General features: G+C 39.0%; 1 protein-coding gene across 1 annotated transcript; it reads right to left on the reverse strand.

Moving 5' to 3' along the window:
• Positions 1–15,871: 15,871 nt before the first annotated feature.
• LOC132015304 (olfactory receptor 6C74-like) lies at positions 15,872–16,825 on the reverse strand. Its single transcript, XM_059395891.1, has one exon. The coding sequence runs from the start codon at positions 16,814–16,816 to the stop codon at positions 15,872–15,874; it is 945 nt and encodes a 314-aa protein (XP_059251874.1). The 5' UTR covers positions 16,817–16,825.
• Between the last annotated feature and the right edge of the window lie 3,130 nt (positions 16,826–19,955).

Genomic DNA, 19,955 nt, shown 5'->3' on the forward strand with positions numbered 1-19,955 from the left:
TAGGCAATGGTATGGATGGTATGATGTGTTTATTCACCTGTTAAAGGACATATGGGCTGATTTCAGTTTTTGGCTTTTACCAGTAAAGCTTCCATAAACATTCATGTTTGTGTACAGGTTTTTGTGTGAACACACGTTTTCATTTCTTTGGGATAAGCACCAAAATGTGCAATTGCTGGGCTGTATGATAGTTGCATGTTTAGTTTTAAAGAAACTGTCAAATAATTTTTGAGAGTGCTTGTACCAATTTATATTCCCACTAGCAGTGTGTATAGGTGGACCAGTTTCTCTGCATCCCCCAAAATATTTGGTCTTATCACTATGTTTTCAGCCACTCTGTAAAGTGTGTACTAGCATTTTGTTGTTGTTTTGATTTGTATTTCCCTGATGACTGATGATGTTGAATGTCTTTCACTTGCTTAAATGGCATTTGTATACCTTTTAGGTAAAATGTCCGTTTATGTCCTTTGCCCATATTCTTATTGGTTTACTATTATTATTAATATTTTTACTGTTGAGTTTTAAGAGGTCTTTATATATTCCAGATATAAGTCTTTTGTCAGAAATGTGGATTGCAAATATTTTTCCCCAGTCTGTAGCCCATCTTTTTATCCTCTTTTCATATACTTTCGCAGAACAAAAGTTTTTAAAATTTTGATGTGGTCTAATTTCCAATTTTTCCTTTTATGGATCATACTTTTGGTGTCAAGTCTAAGAAGTCTTTTCCTAGCCCAGATCCTGCAGATTTCCTTTTTTTTTCCCTAGAAATTGTTAATAGTTTTGTATTTTATGTTTATCTGGGACCCATTTTGAGTTAGTTTTTGTTGTTTGTTTTGTTTTAAGTTGTCAGACTTAGATTGAGGTTTTCTTTCGTTCTCCTTCTCTCTCTCCCTCTCTTTATTTTTGTATGTGGGTGTCCAATTGCTCTAGCACCATTTCTTTGGAGTTACTGCAGGTGGTAATGTTTTTTTAATTTAGGTTTCCACAGGTTTATAGTTAGTATATAAAAATGTGATTTTGGGGGTGTTGAATTTGTAACCTTTGACCATACTGAAATCACTTATTAATTTAGGACTACTTTTGTAGTTTGTTTGGGGTTTTCTAAATTTTTATATCATCTGCCAATAGGGATGGTTTTATATCTTCCTTTCCAATCTGCATGCATTTTATTTATTTTTCTTGCCTTATTGCAGAGGCTAAACTTCTAGAGTTGTCTTGTTCTTTATCTTAGAGGGGAAACACTCAGTCATTTGGCATTAAGTATGATGTTATCTCTAAGAAAACTTACCTCTGAGTCTTTTGTAGATACACTTTATCAAGTTGAGGTAGTTCCCCTATACTCCTAGCTTACTGAGAGTTCATTTTTATTTTTTATCATGAATGGGTAGGGGAGATAAAATCCCTGCTCAACCACTAGAAGGAGGTATGACTTTTCTGTTGGTGTTGGTCTGGAGTAATGTTGGTATTGACAAAAATTCTGTTACTAGGTCATTCTTCTCCCAGTTTTTTGGTCAGGGGAAACAGGGTCCCCCTGCCCCCATTTTGGAGCTATTTTTAAAAATCTGGTGGTTCTGAGTTGGACCCTCCCACAGTACCCTTTCTGGGGTATTTGAAGGGCGATAAGGGCCAGATGGCTCGACAGGCAAATTCTACCAAACATTTAGGGAAGAGTTAATACATATCCTTCTCAAAATATTCCACAAAAAAGAAGGAAAACATAAATTCATTCCATAAGGCCAACATTACCCTGACACCCAAACTAGACAAAGACTCCATTAAAAAAGAGAACTATAGGCCAATATCCTCTATGAACATAGATGTAAAAATACTGTATCAGCTAACTGAGCATCATAAAAAAAATTCTTAATAAGATACTGCAAACTAAATCCAATAGTACTTTAAAAGAAGCATTCACCATTATCAAGTGGCAATTATTCTGGGGCTGAAAGTGTGGCACAATATTCAAAAATCAATCAACGTGATGCACCAATTTAGTAAAAGAAAGGATAAGAATTATATGATCCTCTCAACAGATGCAGAAAAAGCATTTGACAAAGTACAACATCCATTTTTGATAAAAACTCTCAAGATGTTGGTTTAGAAGGGAATATACATCAGCATTAGAAAGGTCATATATAAAAAACCAACAGCTAATATCATTCTCAATGAAGAAAAAATAACAGATTTTCCTCTATGGTCAGGAACAAGACAAGCATGCCCATTCTCTCTACTGTTACTTAACATAGTACTGGAAGTCCTCAGCAATCAGACAACAAAAAGAAATAAAAGGCATCCAATTGACAAGAAAGCCAAACTGTCACTATTTGCAAGTGACATGATATTCTATACAGAAAACCCAAAGACCCCCTACCCCCAAAATTGTTAGAACTGATACACAAATTCAGTCAAGTCACAGAATACAAAATCAATGTACAGAAATCTGTGGCATTTCTAGACACCAATAATAAGCAGCAGAAAGAGATATCAAGGAATCAATCCCATTTACAGCTTTGTCAAAAACAATACGATACCTAGGAATAATCCTAACCAAAGAAGTGAAAGACATGTACTCTGAAAACTACAAATAACTGATGAAAGAAATTGAAGAAGATACAAAGAAATGGAAAGACATTCCATGCTCATGAATCCGAAGAATATTCTTAAAATGTCTATATTACCCAAAGCAATCTACCCATTAAATGCAATCCCTATCAAAATACCAACAGCATTTTTCACAGAGCTAGAACAAATAATCCTAAAATTTGTATGGAAACACAAAAGACCCCAAATGGCCAAAGCAATCATGAAAATGCAAAGCAAAGCTGGAGCCATCACAATTCCAGACTTTGAAACCTATTACAAAGCTGTAGTGATTAAAACAGTGTGGTACTGGCACTAAAGTAGAGACCTAGATGAAGGGAACAGAATAGAAAAACCCAGAAAAGAACCCACAGCTATATGGTCGATCAATCTTCAACAAAGCAGGAAAGAATATCCAAAGGGAAAAGACAGTCCCTTCAACAAAAGGTGTTGGAAAGATTGGGCAGCAACATGAAAAGAATGAAACTGGACTTTATTTCACCATACACAAAAATAAATTCAAAATGGTTGAAAAACCTAAATATGAGACAAAAAGACAACACAATCCCAGGAGAACATAGGGAGTACCCTCTTAGACATTGACCATAGCAATTTCTTTCTAGATATGTCTCTGTGGCAAGGGAAAAAAAAGCAAAAACAAAAAAATAAAAAACAAAAAACAAACAAAACAAACAAACAAACAAAAACAGAGGAAGAAATCCTAGGTATTTGCGAACCAAGAAGGCACTATGCAAGAAAGAGAAACTATAGGCGAAGGATAATTTGAAGCAAATCTTGGAGCCAGCTCACCATTGCTTATGCTAGATGCAGAGTGTAGACTTACTTTAGTCCATCACTTTGACTTTCCACTTTGTAAGCCTTTCCATCAAACTATGTAGAGTCCCTCTCCTCCCACCTTCTCACCATGAACTTGGCACTGGGACTCACTCAGGTGTGACACTCAGGTATTTCTGCACCATGCAGCTAGCACTGAATAAAATTAAAACCCCATGCAAATGAGCCTTTAGCTGAGCATTAAAATGTATAGTCTCACATTACTGTCACTTCTGTAACTCATCTACCATTATTCTTTATTTTCCCTCACTTCAACTGAGAATATGACCATGAGTTCCAGGTTTGGCCTATACTGAAAGCACAGTGGTAGAAGGACAAATGTTATAAAAATGATTTAGTCTATTTGTGCGAAGGTAGGACTCATATAAATGCTTCTGAAAGTTTCTATAATATTTGTGTTAACTTTGATGTAACATCAACTCTGATGAGGGAAAATTCAGGCAGAACAAATTTTCAGCTACCACATGCTTCAGGGTTGCCTACAATACACTTTGGAGTTTACTCCCCCTCTCTGGCTTTCAAGGGAAGCCAGACCATGGAATAGTGGCTCACTCCTGCCATAGAAGCCCAGCAGAGATACCGAAGAGAAGAAGAACTTCTTCAAGTCAGTGGTTGCTATGGACACAGATTCTCCACATCTCTTCCTTTTCTGCATCTAGAAAAAACCTCTTATTTTATTTTATTTTTTCAGTGTTCCAAGATTAATTTTTTATGCACCACACCTAGTGCACTATGTGCCCTCGTTAATGCCCACGACAAGGCTCACCTTCGGCCCACTCCCCTCCCCTGGAAAACCCTCAGTTTGTTTCTCAGAGTTCACAGGCTCCCCCTCTAATTTCCCCCAATTTTACTTTTCCTTTCCTTTTCCTAATGTCCTCCCTTGTGCTCCACAAGTGAAACCATATGATAATTGACTTTCTCTGCTTGACTTATTTCATTCAGCGTACTCTCCTCCAGTCCTGTCCATGTTCATACAAAAGTTGAGTATTCATCCTTTCTGATGGAGGCATAATACTCCATTGTATATATGGGCCATATCTTCTTTACCCATTCTTCTATTGAAGGGAATCTTTGTTCTTTCCAGTTTGGCAATTGTGGCCATTGCTGTTATGAACATTGGTATACAGATGGCCCTTCTTCTCACTACATCTGTACCTTTGGGGTAAATTCCCAGTAGTGCAATTGCACAGTCATAGGGTAGCTCTATTTTCAATTTCTTAAGGAATCTCCACACTGTTTTCCAAAGTGGCTGCACCAACTTGCATTCCCACCAACAGTGTAAGAGGGTTCCCCTTTCTCCACATCCTCTCCAAAACTTGTTGTTTACTGTCTTGTTAATTTTGGCCATTCTAACTGGTGTAAGGTGGTATCTCAATGTGGATTTGAATTGAATCTCCCTGCTGGCTAATGATGATGAACATTTTTTAATGTGTCTGTTAGCCATTTGCATATCTTCTTTGGAGAAGTGTCTGTTCATGTTTTCTGTCCATTTTTTGACATGATTATCTGTTTTTTGAGTATCGAGTTTGAGTTCTTTATAGATTTTGGTTATCAGCCCTTTGTCTGTACTGTCATTTGCAAATATCTTCTCCCATTCCGTGGGTTGCCTCTTTGTTTTGTTCACTGTTTCCTTTGCTGCAAAGATTTATTTACCTTATTTAGAGAGAAAGAGTGTGCATGCATGAAAGCAGAGGGAAGAACAGAGGGAGAGAGAAGCAGATTCCCTGCTGAGCACAGAACCAAATTCAGTTCTATCTCAGAACCCTGACATCCTGACCTGAGCGACCTGAGCTGAAATCAAGAGTCAATCAATGGACCCACCCACCAGGCACCCTCAGGGTATTTTATTTTAAGGAGGAAAGACCTGGGGCACCTGGGTGGTTCAGTGGGTTAAGCTTCTGCCTTTGGCTTGGGTCATGGTCTCATGGTCTCATGGGATTGAGCCCTACATCAGGCTCTCTACTCAGTGGGGAGCCTTCTTTGCCCCCTCTCTCTCTGCCTGCCTCTCTGCCTACTTGTGAGCTCTCTCTCTCTATGTCAAATAAATAAATAAAATCTTAAAAAAAATACAGAGGAAAGACCTGAAGAAAGGGATTATTCCACTTTGATGGAGAAAGTCCTTAATGAACTCCTTGAAATCAAAGTTATTTTGGACTGAAAGGCATTTTTTTGTGAAAGACATTCCTCATATGGAAGCCCATGAAAACTGATCTGAGGCTGGATTCACAGAAGAAACTTCATAGTCTTACTATGTATACAAAATGCAAAGAAGATGTGAATTCTGGGGCAGTTAACTAGGTAGTAGAAAAAAACTCAATGTCTTAGATGAATCACCCCAGAAGCAGACCCAGAGGCAAGAATTTGAAGACATGTAATTTATTGGAGAGTTGGTGCCAGGGAAGACCAATAGGCAGGACAGAAAATTGTAGTTAAAAGAATTGTGCATTACCAAGCCAGTTACCCTTCTGGGAACTTGAAGCCCAGTCTCACTGTGGAATTCTGAGTGTAGTGTAGAATACTCTTCACAGCTTTTCAAACCCAGAAGAAGATGGAGTGTATATATAGCAATTCTGCCCCAGTTGGGTTTTACAGTATAGCTGAGGTTCAAGGTGGAGCCATTGACCAAGAAAGAATTTTTGAGACATCTTTGGTGCAAAATGGCAGTTTATTAAAGCACAGGGACAAGGCCCCTGGGCAGAAAAAGCTGCTGCACAAGGATTTTGAGGGGTGGCTGATTATATACTGTGGGGTTGGGGGAAGCAAGGAAAAAGGGAAGTTTCCAAAGAACTCTCATATGCTAAAGAGGACCTGCAAGATACCAGAGGTGTTCGCATTGCCAAGTTAAAGTTGTTTTTCCTCTAGTAAGGCATTAACAATAAGATAGTTGGGAGCTTCCTAGAGAAACATTATACTCTGCCCACTTTAAGTATCTTTCAATGGCTGCAGGTTATAAGGACATTTAATTATATCTACATTTCCTTCTGGAAGCTAGGTTATTGATAGGAATGCTTTTTTCTTGTAGATTGCTAAGACATTTGTAAACCGAGGGAGACTCAGGTCTTGCAGGATTGTGATCCCTACAAGCTAATTATTTGTTTTTCCTTTAGGGCAGCTGGGAGTGCCTGAGGAATGTCACATATATCCCATGGAGGGTGGGTGTTGCAGAGTGTCAGCTTCTGCTTTGTTCTCAGCTTGCCTGTTGTTCCCTCATCACACCCATCATTCACTGAGGATTCCTTCTGGGAGCGTAACTTTTCAAGCACTTATTGCTTGCCTCGTGCATCAAAAAATGTGCTCCCAGGCCCAGAAAATACTGCTCTAGCACAGTTTGCAGGAATTTGCAGTAAACACTCTACAGGTTGCTGGTCAAGTTGAATACCAAAGTAATATTGGTGGAGTCTAGCAGTGTCTTTCTTAATCCAAGTACACTAATTAGATTTACTTTTATATCATCTTAAGTTCACCCTGTCCTATTACTTATTCTTTACTATCGTGGTTCATCATTTTTAAAGTAAAAAACCTGACTCACAGCAGAGGGGTAAGTGTGTGAGCTGTAGGCCCTGCTGTGGCCATTGGTCCCAGTGATGTAAGAAAACATGGTAGGTTTCATCAACTACAGACAAGGAAGAATTCTTGAGACATCAAGAGGTGGTTTTCTTAAATCATGGGCATGGACCTACGGGCACAAAGAGCTCCACTGGGGTTAGGAGTGGCCCACTATATACTTTAAAGCTGGGAGAGGGTTAGAGATAGTGTAAGTAAGTCTCTAAGGAATTTGAAAAGCAAGGTTTCCAGGACCTTGACTGGGCTATTATTGGGAAAAAATAATTTACTACTGTCTAATAAAACCTTAGTCATGATGTGGAAAATCAGACCAGCAGGAGACCAAGTGACACTTGGAGAAGTAGGAGAACTTGGATTTATTTTACACCTACAGACCTATATGAGCATGTGCTTGAAGTTCTGGGCCCTGGACAATGGGGTTATAGGGCTTTTATAAGGAAATGGAGGCAGTCAGGTTCCAAGGGCTATACTGACTGCTGGTAGGTGGTTTTAAACTGGAGGAGTGGGGGCTGCTTTAGGCAGAAACAGTAGTGCAGGGAGCCTGAGGAGGGAGGCCTTTTTACAGAAGCAGAAATGGCTGGTTATCTCTTGCTTTCAGTAGGGCTTCTGGCTATCTCTTGCTTTCAGTAGGGTTTCTGGTTATCTCTTGCTTTCAGTAGGGCTTCTAGCTTATTGTTAGCACCCTTCCGTCTTCTGGGGCCTCCTGGTCTGGGCTTGCTCTGCATAATTTTCCTCTTCAATGAGACCCTTCAGATGTATATTTGTGGGTCATATGCTTGGGGGATGATTGTCAACATGGATCTTTGGAGGTAGAGAAAAAGGAAGTTTCCAAAGTAATTTTTATGTGTTAAAGTAGACTTACAGGATACTGGGCATTGGGCTAGATTCCCTTTTGCCCTTAGCAAAGTACTAATATTGAGGCAGTTGAGTTCCTAGAGGAACATCACTCTGCCCTTTTCAAGGATTTATCAGTGGGCTACAGGTAGTCAGGAAATTTAATTTTTCTTTTGCTATTTCCCCCCCACATTATGAAGTCCAAATAAATATTCCATTATCTTCCTTATATTCATTAATTTAGCATGTTTTTCTTCACCCTTTGCCAAATGATTGCTAGTTTCATTTGCTTGCCCTCTAAGGTAACATAGACCTTCATACCTGAGTGGTCTTAGCCTCTCATTACTGTGCCCTTAACAGATCATGGATATGACTGCTGTTAATTTCCAAAGTTGTTACCATGGAAGCAGTAAGAAGTACCATGGTGTTAATGAGGGAGCAGAAGGCAAGCTGAGGACAGAGCACAGGCTGATACCCTGTACTTCCCCCAGCCCCACCCCAGGTAGAATATTATTATAAGTAAAATAAGCCAAATATGGTAAGGCAAATGCTGCATGATCTCATTTATATGTGGAATCTAATCAAACACAGAGAAGCAGAGAGTAGAATAGTGGTTGTCAAGGGCTGGAAGGAAGGGGAAATAGGAAGGTATTGATCAAATTTCAGTTATGCGTTAATGAATGAGTTCTGGAGATCTATATAACATATGGCCTAGGGTTAACAATATTTTATTGCCTATTTAAAATTTTGCTAATAGGGTGCATAAATTAAGTGCTTTTACTTATCATGTTAGGGCAAAAAAATCCACAACAAAGATTATAGGAAGAAATAGTTGAAGGTGATAGATAAGTTAATGGCATTGATAGTGATGATGGCTTCAAGGGTGTGTACTTCACTCCAAATATTCAAGTTGTATGCACTAAATATGTATATGTCAATCATACTTCATTGAAATTTTTTTGAAGCTTTTATTTATTTATTTGACAGAGATCACAAGTAGGCAGAGAGGAAGACAGAGAGAGGGGGAATCGGGCTCCCAGCTGAGCAGAGAGCCGGGTGCAGGGCTTGATCCCAGGACCCTGAGATCATGACCTAAGCTGAAGGCAGAGGCTTTAACCCACTGAGCCACCCAGGTGCCCCCATACTTCATTGAAGTATTTTAAAATCATGTAACTTTAACATTCAATTAACTTAAGGGATTTATCTCAATAAATGTTTTAAAGTACCAGAATCTAGTGCATTAATCTCCACATTGGGGTTTGTTCTTCACTGGGTACCATCTAAGGCTGGCAACTATCAGCCTGGATTTATAGACTCAGTTTTAGATTTCTGGTTTTCATTTTTCTATTGGTCAGTTCACACAACCAGTATAATCTTTCTCAAGGTAATATAAATGCATTTAATTAGTTTGAGTATGATAAATTATCCAATGGTTACTAAAATGTTGGGAGGTTCACATTCTTTTCTGTAGTTTGACCATAATTCCCTGATTTATTCCTACATTACTGAACCTCAACCACTTCCATACACTCTTCAGTTGTTCAACTCTCAGAGCAGAATATTATTTCCATGTTCCTGCAGCATCTTGATGTTATGTCCGTAAGTATTTTCAAGGGGACCCTAGAGATCATCTGGCTCAATCTCCATATTTTATGCAGAAGGTCAGTGACTTTTGTGTTTTCGGAAGTTGATCAGTTAGTTGAAGACAACACCAGGTTTGTCTAGTGCAAATGATTCAGAGTCTACTGTGGTCCCTTGGCATTCTATTCCCACTGGCACTTCCCTAAACCATCATTCGTCCTTCCAATTCCTGTAACAGGGTCTGTAGCCACTTTCCTACTCTGATCTTGGCTTTTCCAAATTTGTTGATGCAATGTGTATAGCTAATCATCTGTGATTTTTTTTAGGTCATGTTGATACTTCTTCAATGTCAGTTAGGTGAAATCTGGACTTTATAATAGGACCATGAAGACAAGAAGGATCTAATTATGTTTCACAAAATGTATTTGAGACTACCTAACCTGAGGTTTTGGCTAAAAGCCAACAAAATAAAAAATTGTGTTAAACATTTAAAAAAATTTTCTTCAGTGTTTATTTATATTCCAGTTAGTTAACATACAATATAATATTATTTTCAGGTGCACAATTTAGTGACTCAGCACTTACAGACAACACCCTGTGCTCATCGCAATAAGTGACTCTTAATCTCCATCACCTTTTTCACGCACCCCCTGGTAACCATCAGTTTTGTCCTTATAGTCAAGACTCTGTGTCTTGGTTTGCCTTTATCTTTTCTGCTATGATCATTTGTTTTGTTTCTAAATTCTACATATTAGGAAATCACATGGTATATTCTCTGACTTATTTGGTGTGGTATAGTACTTTCCAGCTTTATCCATGTCATTGCAAATGGCATGATTTCATTCTTTTTTATAGCTGAGTAAATTTCCTTTATTTATAAATACCACATCTTCTTTATCCATTCATCAGTCAATGTATAATTGGCTCTTTCCATAACTGGCTGTTGTAGGTAATGCTGCTATAAACATCAGGGTGCATGTGTCTTCAGATTACTATTTTGTATTCTTTGGGTAATTACCTAGTTGTGCAATTGCTGGATGGTAGGGTAGATGCTCTGGTTTGCATCCCACCAACAATGTAAGAAGGTTCAATTCTCTCCACATCTCCCCAATGCCATGTGTTTCTTCTGTTGTTAACTTTTTTTTTTTAACTAACATCTTTTGTTTGTTTTTTATTCAATTTTTAAATTTTGATTCAATTTAGGTAACATATATTATTAGTTTCAGGGGTAGAATTTAGTGATTCATCAGTTGCATATAACACCCATTTTATACTAGTTATATCAAGTGCTTCTTCAATGCTTATCACTTAATTACCTCATCCCCCTACCCACCACCCCTCCATCAATCTTCAGTTGTTTTCCTATAGTTAAGGGTCTTTTATGGCTGCCCTCCCTCTCTGTTTTTATCTTATTTTATTTTTCCTTCCCTTCCCTTATGTTCATCTGTTTTGTTTCTTAAATTCCACATATGAGTGAAATCATATGGTATTTATCTTTCTCTGACTTATTTCACTTAGCAAAATAACCTTCTACTTCTATCCACATTATCGCAAACTGTAAGGTTTCACTTTTTTAAAGAAAGTCTTTTTTTAAAGATTTTATTTCTTTATTTGAGAGAGAGAGAGAGAACATGAGCTGAGGGGAGGGGCAGAAGCTGGCTCCCTGCCGATCAGGGAGCCCAATGTGGAGCTCAATCCCAGGACCTTGGGATCATGACCTGAGCCAAAGGCAGCTATTTGACTGACTGAGCCACCCAAGTACCTTCAAGAATTCTTTTTGTGATGGCTGCCTAAAATTTCATTTTATATATATACATATATATATACACATATATATATACACACACATACATACACATACCATGTCTTCATATATATATACACACACACACACACACACACACACACACATATATATATATATATATATATATATATATATACACATACATACACATACCATGTCTTCATTATCCACTTAACTATTGATGGACATCTGGGCTCTTTCCATATTTTGGCTATTGTGGACATTGCTGCTGTAAGCAACTGGGTGCATGTGCCACTTTGAATCACTGCTTTTGTATACTTTGGATAAATACCTCGTAGTGCAATTGCTGGGTCATAGGATAGCTCCATTTGTAACTTTTTGAGGAACCTCTATACTATTTTCCACTGTGACTGCACCAGTTTGCATTCCCACTAACAATGTCAGAGGGTTCCCCTTATTCCACATCTTCGTTAACATCTGTTGTTTCCTGACTTGTTAATTTTCGCCATTCTGACTGGCATGAGGTGGTATCTTGTTGTGGTTTTGATTTGTATTTCCCTGATGCCGAGTGATGTGGAACATTTTTTCATGTGTCCGTTGGCCATTTAAATGTCTTCTTTGGAGATATGTGTTCATATCTTCTACCCATTTCCTGACTGGATTATTTGTTTCTTTTTGTGTGTGCATATGTGTGTGTTGAGTTTGGTAAGTTCTTTATAGATTTTGGATACTAGCCCTTTATCTGGTAAGAAATTTGCAAATATTTTTTCCCATTTCATAGGCTGCCTTTTAGTTTTGTAGACTGTTTCCTTTGCTATGCAAAGGCTTTTTCTCTTGATGAGGTCCAAATAGTTCATTTTTGCTTTTGTTTCCCTTGTCTTTGAAGATGTATCTAGAAAGAAGTTGTTACAGCCAAGGTCAAAGAGGTTGCTGCCAGTGTTATCATCTAGGATTTTGATAAATTCTTTTCTCATATTTAGGTCTATCATCCATTTAAGTTTATTTATGTGTATGGTATAAGAAAATGGTACAGTTTCATTCTTCTGCATGTGGCTGTCCAATTTTCCCAACACCATTTGTTGAAGAGACTTTTTTGCCCCCCTTTGGCTATTCTTTCCTGTTTTGTCAAAGATAAGTTGACCCTAGAGTTGAGGGTCCATTTCTGGGTTCTATATTCTGTTCCCTTGATCTGTGTGTTTGTTTTTGTGCCAGTACAATTCTGTCTTGATTATTACAGCTATGTAATATAGTTTGAAGTCCAGAATTGTGATGCCTCCAGCTTTGGTTTTCTTTTTCAATATTCCCTTGGCTATTTTGGATCTTTTCTGGTTCCATACAGATTTTAAGGTTATTTGTTCAAGCTCTGTGGAAAATGATGGTGGTATTTTGATAGGGATTGCACTGGATGTGTAGATTACTCTGGGTAGCATAGACATTTTGACACTGGTTGTTCTTCCAATCCATGAGCATGGAATATTTTTCCATTTTTTGGTGTCTTCCTCAGTTTCTTTCATGAGCATTCTATAGTTTGCAGAGTACAGATCCTTTGACTCTTTGATTAGATTTATTTTTTGGTATCTTGTGTTTTGTGGTACCATTGTAATTGGGATCATTTCTTTGACTTCTATTTCTTCTGCCTCATTGTTAGTGAATAGAAGTGCAATTGAGTTCTGCGCACTGTGTTTATATCCTGAGTCTTTGCTGAATTCCTATATCAGTTCTAGAAATTTTGGGGTGGAGTCTTTTGGGTTTCTATATAAAGTATAATGTAGTCTGCAAGAGTGATAGTTTGACTTCTTTGCCATTTTGGATGCCTTTTAGTTGTTTTTGTTGTCTGATTGCTGAGGCATCCATTCTGATATCCTGTGTCTTTTGTTTGGAGCATTTCAGTTCATTTACATTCTGAGTAATTATTGAAAGATACGAATAGTGTCCTTGTATTCCCTGTAAGGTCACTGTCTCTATAGAGTGTTTCTGTTCCCTTCTGATTTTTGTTACATTTGTCCTCTCTCTCTGCTCAAAGGGTCCCCTTTAATATTTCTTGAAGGGCAGGTTTAGTGTTCATGAATTCCTTTAGGTTTTGTCTTGGAAACTTTTGATCTCTCTTTTTATTCTTAATGACAGCCTTGCTGGATACAGTGTTCTTGGCTACATATTTCTCCCATTTAGCATGTTGAATATGTGATGCTAGTTTTTCTGGCCTGCCAGGTCTCTGTGGACAACCTTGTTGTCAGCCTTATGTGTCTCCCCTTGTAGGTTAAGGATATCTTGTCCTGAGCTGCTTTCAGGAATTTTTTCTTTATCTTTGTCATTTGCATCGTTCATTATAATATGTCAAGGTGTTTATCTTTTTCTTGTTGATTTTGAGGGGAGTTCTCTGTGTCTCTTGGACATGAATTCTTGTTCCCATCCCCAGATTAGGGAAATTCTCAGTTCTGATTTATTCAAATAAACCTTCTGCCCCCTTTTCCCACTCTTCTTCTTCTGGGACTCCTATAATACAGATATCATATTGCCTTATGGAATTGCTGAGGTCTCAAAGTCTACCTTCATGAACTAATAGTATTCTTTCCCTCTTCTTTTAAGTTTCATTGTTTTCCATACTTTTTTCTTCTGCATCACTGATTTGCTCTTCTGCTTCATTTGTCCTCATTTTTATAGCCTCCATCTTAGTTTTATCATTTTTAGTTTTGGCATGACTACATTTTAGTTATTTTATCACTACAGTAAGGAAGTATCTCATGTCTTCTTTGTTTTTTCCAAGCCCAGCTAATATCTTTATAATCATTGTTTTAAATTCTAGCTCAGACATCTTACTTACCTCTGTATTGATTAAATCCCCTGCTATGAGTATTACCTCCTATTCTTTCTTTTGGAGTGAATTTCTCTATCTCACTTTGTCCAGAAAATACAAGAAGAAAGAAAAAGGAAGCAAGCCTCATCTTATTTCCACCAGAGCCTGATGTTTTGGAGCACTCTTAATCTGTAGGCTTGGTACATGTGGGGAGCCTGTGTTAGTCTTCTGAGAGTGAAGCCTGCTGGGCTAGCTCAGAAGCTAACTTTACCTTATAAAGATGCCCCTGCCTGGCTCAGGGGATGGGGTTCAGCTTAGAGGACTCTAGCCTCCACTGGAAGCATTGTGTTTTTCTCTGAATTCCAACTGAGGTTACTGGCCCTCTGTGCACACTTCTGTCCCTCCTGTTGAGCACTGCTCAGTTGCTTGCAAATAGCCTTTTGTCCTTCAAGATTCAAAGTGTGCTCTTCCAAATGTGCTCTGGGAAGGGAAATAATTTCATCCAGTATGACAGGGGATCTCCTCACCAAGCTTTCTTGTCTGATCTATACCCACTGTGCAGTCTCTTACTCTTTCCCTCTTCTAGAGTTTGTTCCATGAAAAGTGCTCCCTCACCTTTGCATCCTGCAGCTTTCCTTTCCCCTAATTCAGAGCTCTGAACCTCCCATCTGCCATGTTCTATCCCTTCAACTGTGCAGACTGTTTTCTTAATCCTCAGTTTGAATTCATAGTTGTTCAGAATAGTTGGATATTGATCTGGCTGTGTTAGAGGGACACGACAACCTTGGCGTCCCCCTGCTACATGGCCACCTTAATTCCTCTACTCTCTTGTTAATCTTTTTTGAAGATATTTATTCTGAAGGAAAAATATACATACCCTGCTGTATTATAAAGGTATACAACATTTAAGGATTGAGATCATAGAAATGTTGGTTTTAAAGTAGGTTATCTATCAGAAGATAACCTTATACATGACAACACCAGTCAACCAGGAAAAATCTTACTTGTTTATTTTCATTAGTAATGTGAAGAAGATAAGCAAATTACTTAGGTTCCCCAACTTGAATCTTTGGAAGAAATTAAAGAAATATGAAATAAGTGCTCCCATCCACTGATATACACAAGCATCTGTGGTAAGAGATTTAGGATGGGAAACACTCAGAAATGTGCATTATGCATCTGAGGGGCTGGAGCTAGAATAAATAATTTAGGAAGTAGGAACATTGGTCAGCCATGGGATGCTGTGATTATTCCCTCTTCAGTGTTTTGTTCTCTAAGACTGAGAACAATTCTGTTTATCTCCAGAATGGGATTGATGCATATATATGTAGCAAAGCTAAGGGCCAAGAACAGCATTTAAGAGCACACCTAATGCAAAGCAAATAATTCCAAGGTGAAGGGTATTATGACCACTATTTCCTTGGTCTAAGCATGGAGGTAAGGCAGACCCAAACATTCATACTATTTCCATTATTTTCTACATTCCTATTATATAAATTTCTATCATTTGAATATCTAAATGACTTCTGGTAAATATTTATTAATTCTGTTCAGCCACATTCATGGGTAGAGAGAAGGGAAATAATAACTATAAATTTACTAAATCTTGGAAATTTCAAGCACATGATTTATAAAGAGGGAAGAATAAAAATTTAGTGAAGAATTTTACAATTAATCAGTTGTCAACAATATGTGGGATATTTATGGAGGGGATAACTATGCACATCAAAGTAAAATGTAGCCTGGAAGAAGCAGGTTTCCATTTTGTTAGGAATGTGCAGAATTCAGTGAGGTCTATCAGAGACCCTGCAATACAACTCTGTGGACTGCTACACTCGCCAGAATGAGGACACAGGGTTCTCTGAAGCCTTCCACTCCAAAGCCATGTGAGTTTTTTATCTTGATATTTTCATTCTGCACATTGTCTCCCTCAGAGCCCGGTGCACCTGCTTGTTCCGCAGAGTGTAGATGACAGGGTTGAGCAAGGGGGTCACCACCGTGTTCACAAGGGCAGCCTCCCTGTTGGATTCCAGCCTGTTCATTTGCTTTGGTTTCACATATATAAACACACAGCTGCCATACATCAGAGAGAGGACTATGAGGTGAGAGGAGCAGTTAGAGAAAGCTTTCTGTTTCTCCTTGGCTGATGGGAGTTGTATGATTGTGACTACTATGTTGCTATAGGCAATGATGGTTATGATAAGAGATGTTATAAGGACAAACAAAGCGAGGACAAAGGTCAACATTTCAGTAGGTTTGGTGTCAGAGCAGGAGAGATGAATCAGGGGGGCAAGGTCACAGAAAAAGTGAGGAATGATACGGGGACCACAGAAGGACAACTGGAAAACCTTCACTACCAGCCCAGTGATAAAGGGAAAGGCCAATGTGAAGCAGGCAGTGACCAGGAGGAAGCAAGTCTTCAGGTTCATGATGGTCGGGTAATGCAGAGGCTTGCAAATGGCCACATACCGATCCAGAGACATCACTGCTATGAGGAGGAAACCTACTGTTCCAAGAAATAAAAAGACAAATGCTTGTATGAAACAGGCAGGAAAGGAAATTGTTTGCTTGCCTGAGAGAAAGATGACAAGCAACTTAGGAATAACAGCACTTATGACACCACACTCCAAGAAGGAGAAAGTGCTGAGGAACAAATACATAGGTGTATGGAGTTGGGAGTCAGCACAGGTGATGGTGATTATGATCACATTGCCAGCAATGGATGCCAGGTATGCCAGCAAGTGCACCAGGAAGAGGACCTTTCCCAGGTGCTGGATGGCAGGAAACCCCTCCAAGGTGAATTCGTGGACAGTTGTCCCATTCCCCATTTCCATGGGCATCTCTTTCCACAGCAGTGTCTCAGCTGTACTTATTCTGCAATGAAGACATCAAGGAACACAAAGATTTTAGAGGAGCATGATTAAGTTACTTGACTATCCAGAAAGATGGCTAGGCTGGTAGTAAAGTGGATTAGCCAGTTGGTTCTTCAATCAGATGGACCTGAGTTCAATATTAGCTCAATGCTCAGTCCTAACTCATGAGAGATGGGCATCTTTGGAAAGTTAGTTAACCATTGTGAACTTTTTTTCATCCTCTGCAGAATGAAGTTGGTAGGATCTACCTGTTCATTTTCCTGTGAGAATTAAGTAAGGAAAAGCATGTAACTCACTTGGTATACGATGCCAGTGTTTCCTATGTGTTCCTCAAAGTCTAGTTGTAATGTTATGATCACTAATATAATGCTTAGGAGAGCAACATCTGTAGGCAGGGGTATTGACACTTTTCTAGTTATACAATGTTTTATTTTTAATAGTATTATCAATTTGTTTGTAAACATAATGATGATGTTAGTAATAATACCTTTAAATGTTTCTTTTAATAATGTAAAACATTCTGTGGTCCAAGCTGTGATCACCATGTTGTGTTGAGGACTTATGTTTGGTACTATGCCGGTCACTGAAATTCAGTATTTCTGTTCTTCTTCACAATAACCAAGAGCCCCTTCTTCTAGAGAAGCAGAACTGAGGCTTAGAGAGTTCCAGAGAATTAACTCCACATAGCTGGCACTTTACCAATAGCTTCCAGATCCAGAAACCCTGCTGTTGACAGATGCAATGTCAAAATATTTTGACTGCCATATTTGGCTTAGTAGTATACTCTCTATCTCCATCTATGTCAATATTTTGGTATTTGAAAGAGAAAAAATGTATTGTTAATGATCTTTAAACTTGAAGTGAAGGAATAGCTTTATTTATCTTGTTTCTACCCTTAGTTAGTATCACTCATGAGTTAGAGACCTGTGGAATGACATGAGGCTTAGGGAGCATCTACCTTAACACAATCATTTTATAGAAGCAACATGAGACTAGAGACTTTGGGGGCTTCTCTACAGCATGACATAATTTGTAAATCCAGGATTTACCCCACCCCCCACCCAGGAATTAGCCCAGTGAGGTATAAAGGCTGGGCACCTTTCACTCATGCACTCACTCTTACATTGAAGCTTAGTGAACATTTTGCTGTCTTCAGAGCTCTCCGTCACTGATTTCTCTCACCAGGCTGTTTGGCTGTAGCATCTCAATGCTAGGCTGAAGGTCAGCTGTGTGGCATGTGTCTCTCTCATTAACTCACCCTGGGCCAAGTCCTGTGAAGGGCTGCTCATGAACCATCTGCTCCTTCCTGAGTGCCACAGCCTGTGGGAGCCTCTGCTTCTGTGCCAGTGGACCCAGTAAACCCATGAGCCACCACAGGTTCACACACAGGAGTCACCTGCAACTACTGTTCTAAGAAATCTAAGAAATGAAGAGCTTGTTCTGGGCTGAAGGGAAAGGAGAGGAGAAGCAAATTTGTTGGTCACAGCCTGTTGTCCCAGAGAGGGGTGAATATACATCCCATGCTGCCAATGTCTGATTGACAAAGTCTATTTTTCCAAAGCCCAGATGTTTCATAGCACAGCATAGCTATGGGCAGCCTTGACCACGGAAGCCCCAGAAAGGAGGAGACAGACTAAAACAACTATATTTCACTGCCTACTGTTCTGGGCTAGAGCTGGACTTCCAGACTACTTAGCATATTTTTTTCTTTTGATACTAATTGCATTTTTAAAAAAATTTATTTCTTTTCAGAGTAACAGAATTCATTGTTTATGCACCACATGTAATATGTGCCCTCCACAATACCCACCATCTGGCTCCCCCAACCTCCCAACCCCCACCCCTTAAAAACCTCAGATTGTTATTCATAGTCCATAGTCTCTCATGGTTCATCTCCCCTTCCAATTTCCCTCAACTCCCTTCTCCTCTCCATCTCCCTATGTCCTCCATGTTATTTGTTAAGCTCCACAAATAAGTGAAACCATATGATAACTGACTCTCTCGGCTTGACTTATTTCACTCAGCAGAATCTCTTCCAGTTCCATCCATGTTGATACAAAAGTTGGATATTCATCTTTTCTGATGGAGGCATAATACTCCATAGTGTATATGGACCACATCTACTTAGCATTCTGATAAAGGTCTGGCTCTGCTCCCTCAGTGAGTAAAAGCCCACCTACCATGAAACATTGCTGTCACCTCCTATACTCTTAACAGGAACAGGTAGCTTCTTATAGTTTTAGCCCTGGTGTTGCTGAGGCAAGGGTCTTAAGTTTAGGGCTTCATGTCATTTGTACACCTGCACCAAGTCTCCTTCTACAGTTCCTCCATCACATCCTCACCTTTTCATATGGAGAATCATCCTTGTTCACTGCATCAACATTGAGAAGCAGCTGTCATGCAAGTTTGGGACTCTGTGATTGTTTTCTTACCAGAATGTATGTTTGTGAAGCAGGATGGACCCAGCCGGTGAGCAGAGTGCAGGCTCCCAAACCTTTTTAGATGCTGAAGAGACAGGGGCAGAAATTAAGGGCATGGCTGGTATCTTGGGGACAGCTAATTGGTCAATGTTGAGGACAAGATTTACTGGTGCAACCCTTATATTTATCTTCCCTTGTGTGGTGATGCTGACTCCCAGATGTCCACACTGTTCTCTGCCAATATTTTGAAGGAAATTATATGACAATTTCCCAAGGGTTTTTAAAATTCCAAGTTGAATTTGCTACTGATTTGATGTAACAGTCCAGACTAAAATTTTCTACATGTGCTGTGTGCACTGAGGTCAGAGCATAGTTGTTAAAAGAATAGATTTTATTGTGAGAAAAAGCTGGATTATATTCTAGATTTTATGAGGCTTTTAGGAAGGTACTAGGGAAGCCTGCCTTTCTTGGTCAACTTTTCTTTATGCTTTCACCGATGTTATGATTCTTTTCATTCCATATTTTCATATGAAAAAAATTTCATTATGCTCTCCAATCTTCTTGAAAAAGGAAAGTACACCTTTTTTTGCTCATCAGGGAAGAAGGGGGAATGCTAGATGATTTCTGTGACATCCCTAGCCTGGCAGGGCTCTCTTTTGAAAAAGAATGTGGGAAATGGAACCCAG

The sequence above is a fragment of the Mustela nigripes genome, chromosome 4 (assembly GCF_022355385.1).
Source record: "Mustela nigripes isolate SB6536 chromosome 4, MUSNIG.SB6536, whole genome shotgun sequence".
Classification (NCBI taxonomy): domain Eukaryota; kingdom Metazoa; phylum Chordata; class Mammalia; order Carnivora; family Mustelidae; genus Mustela; species Mustela nigripes.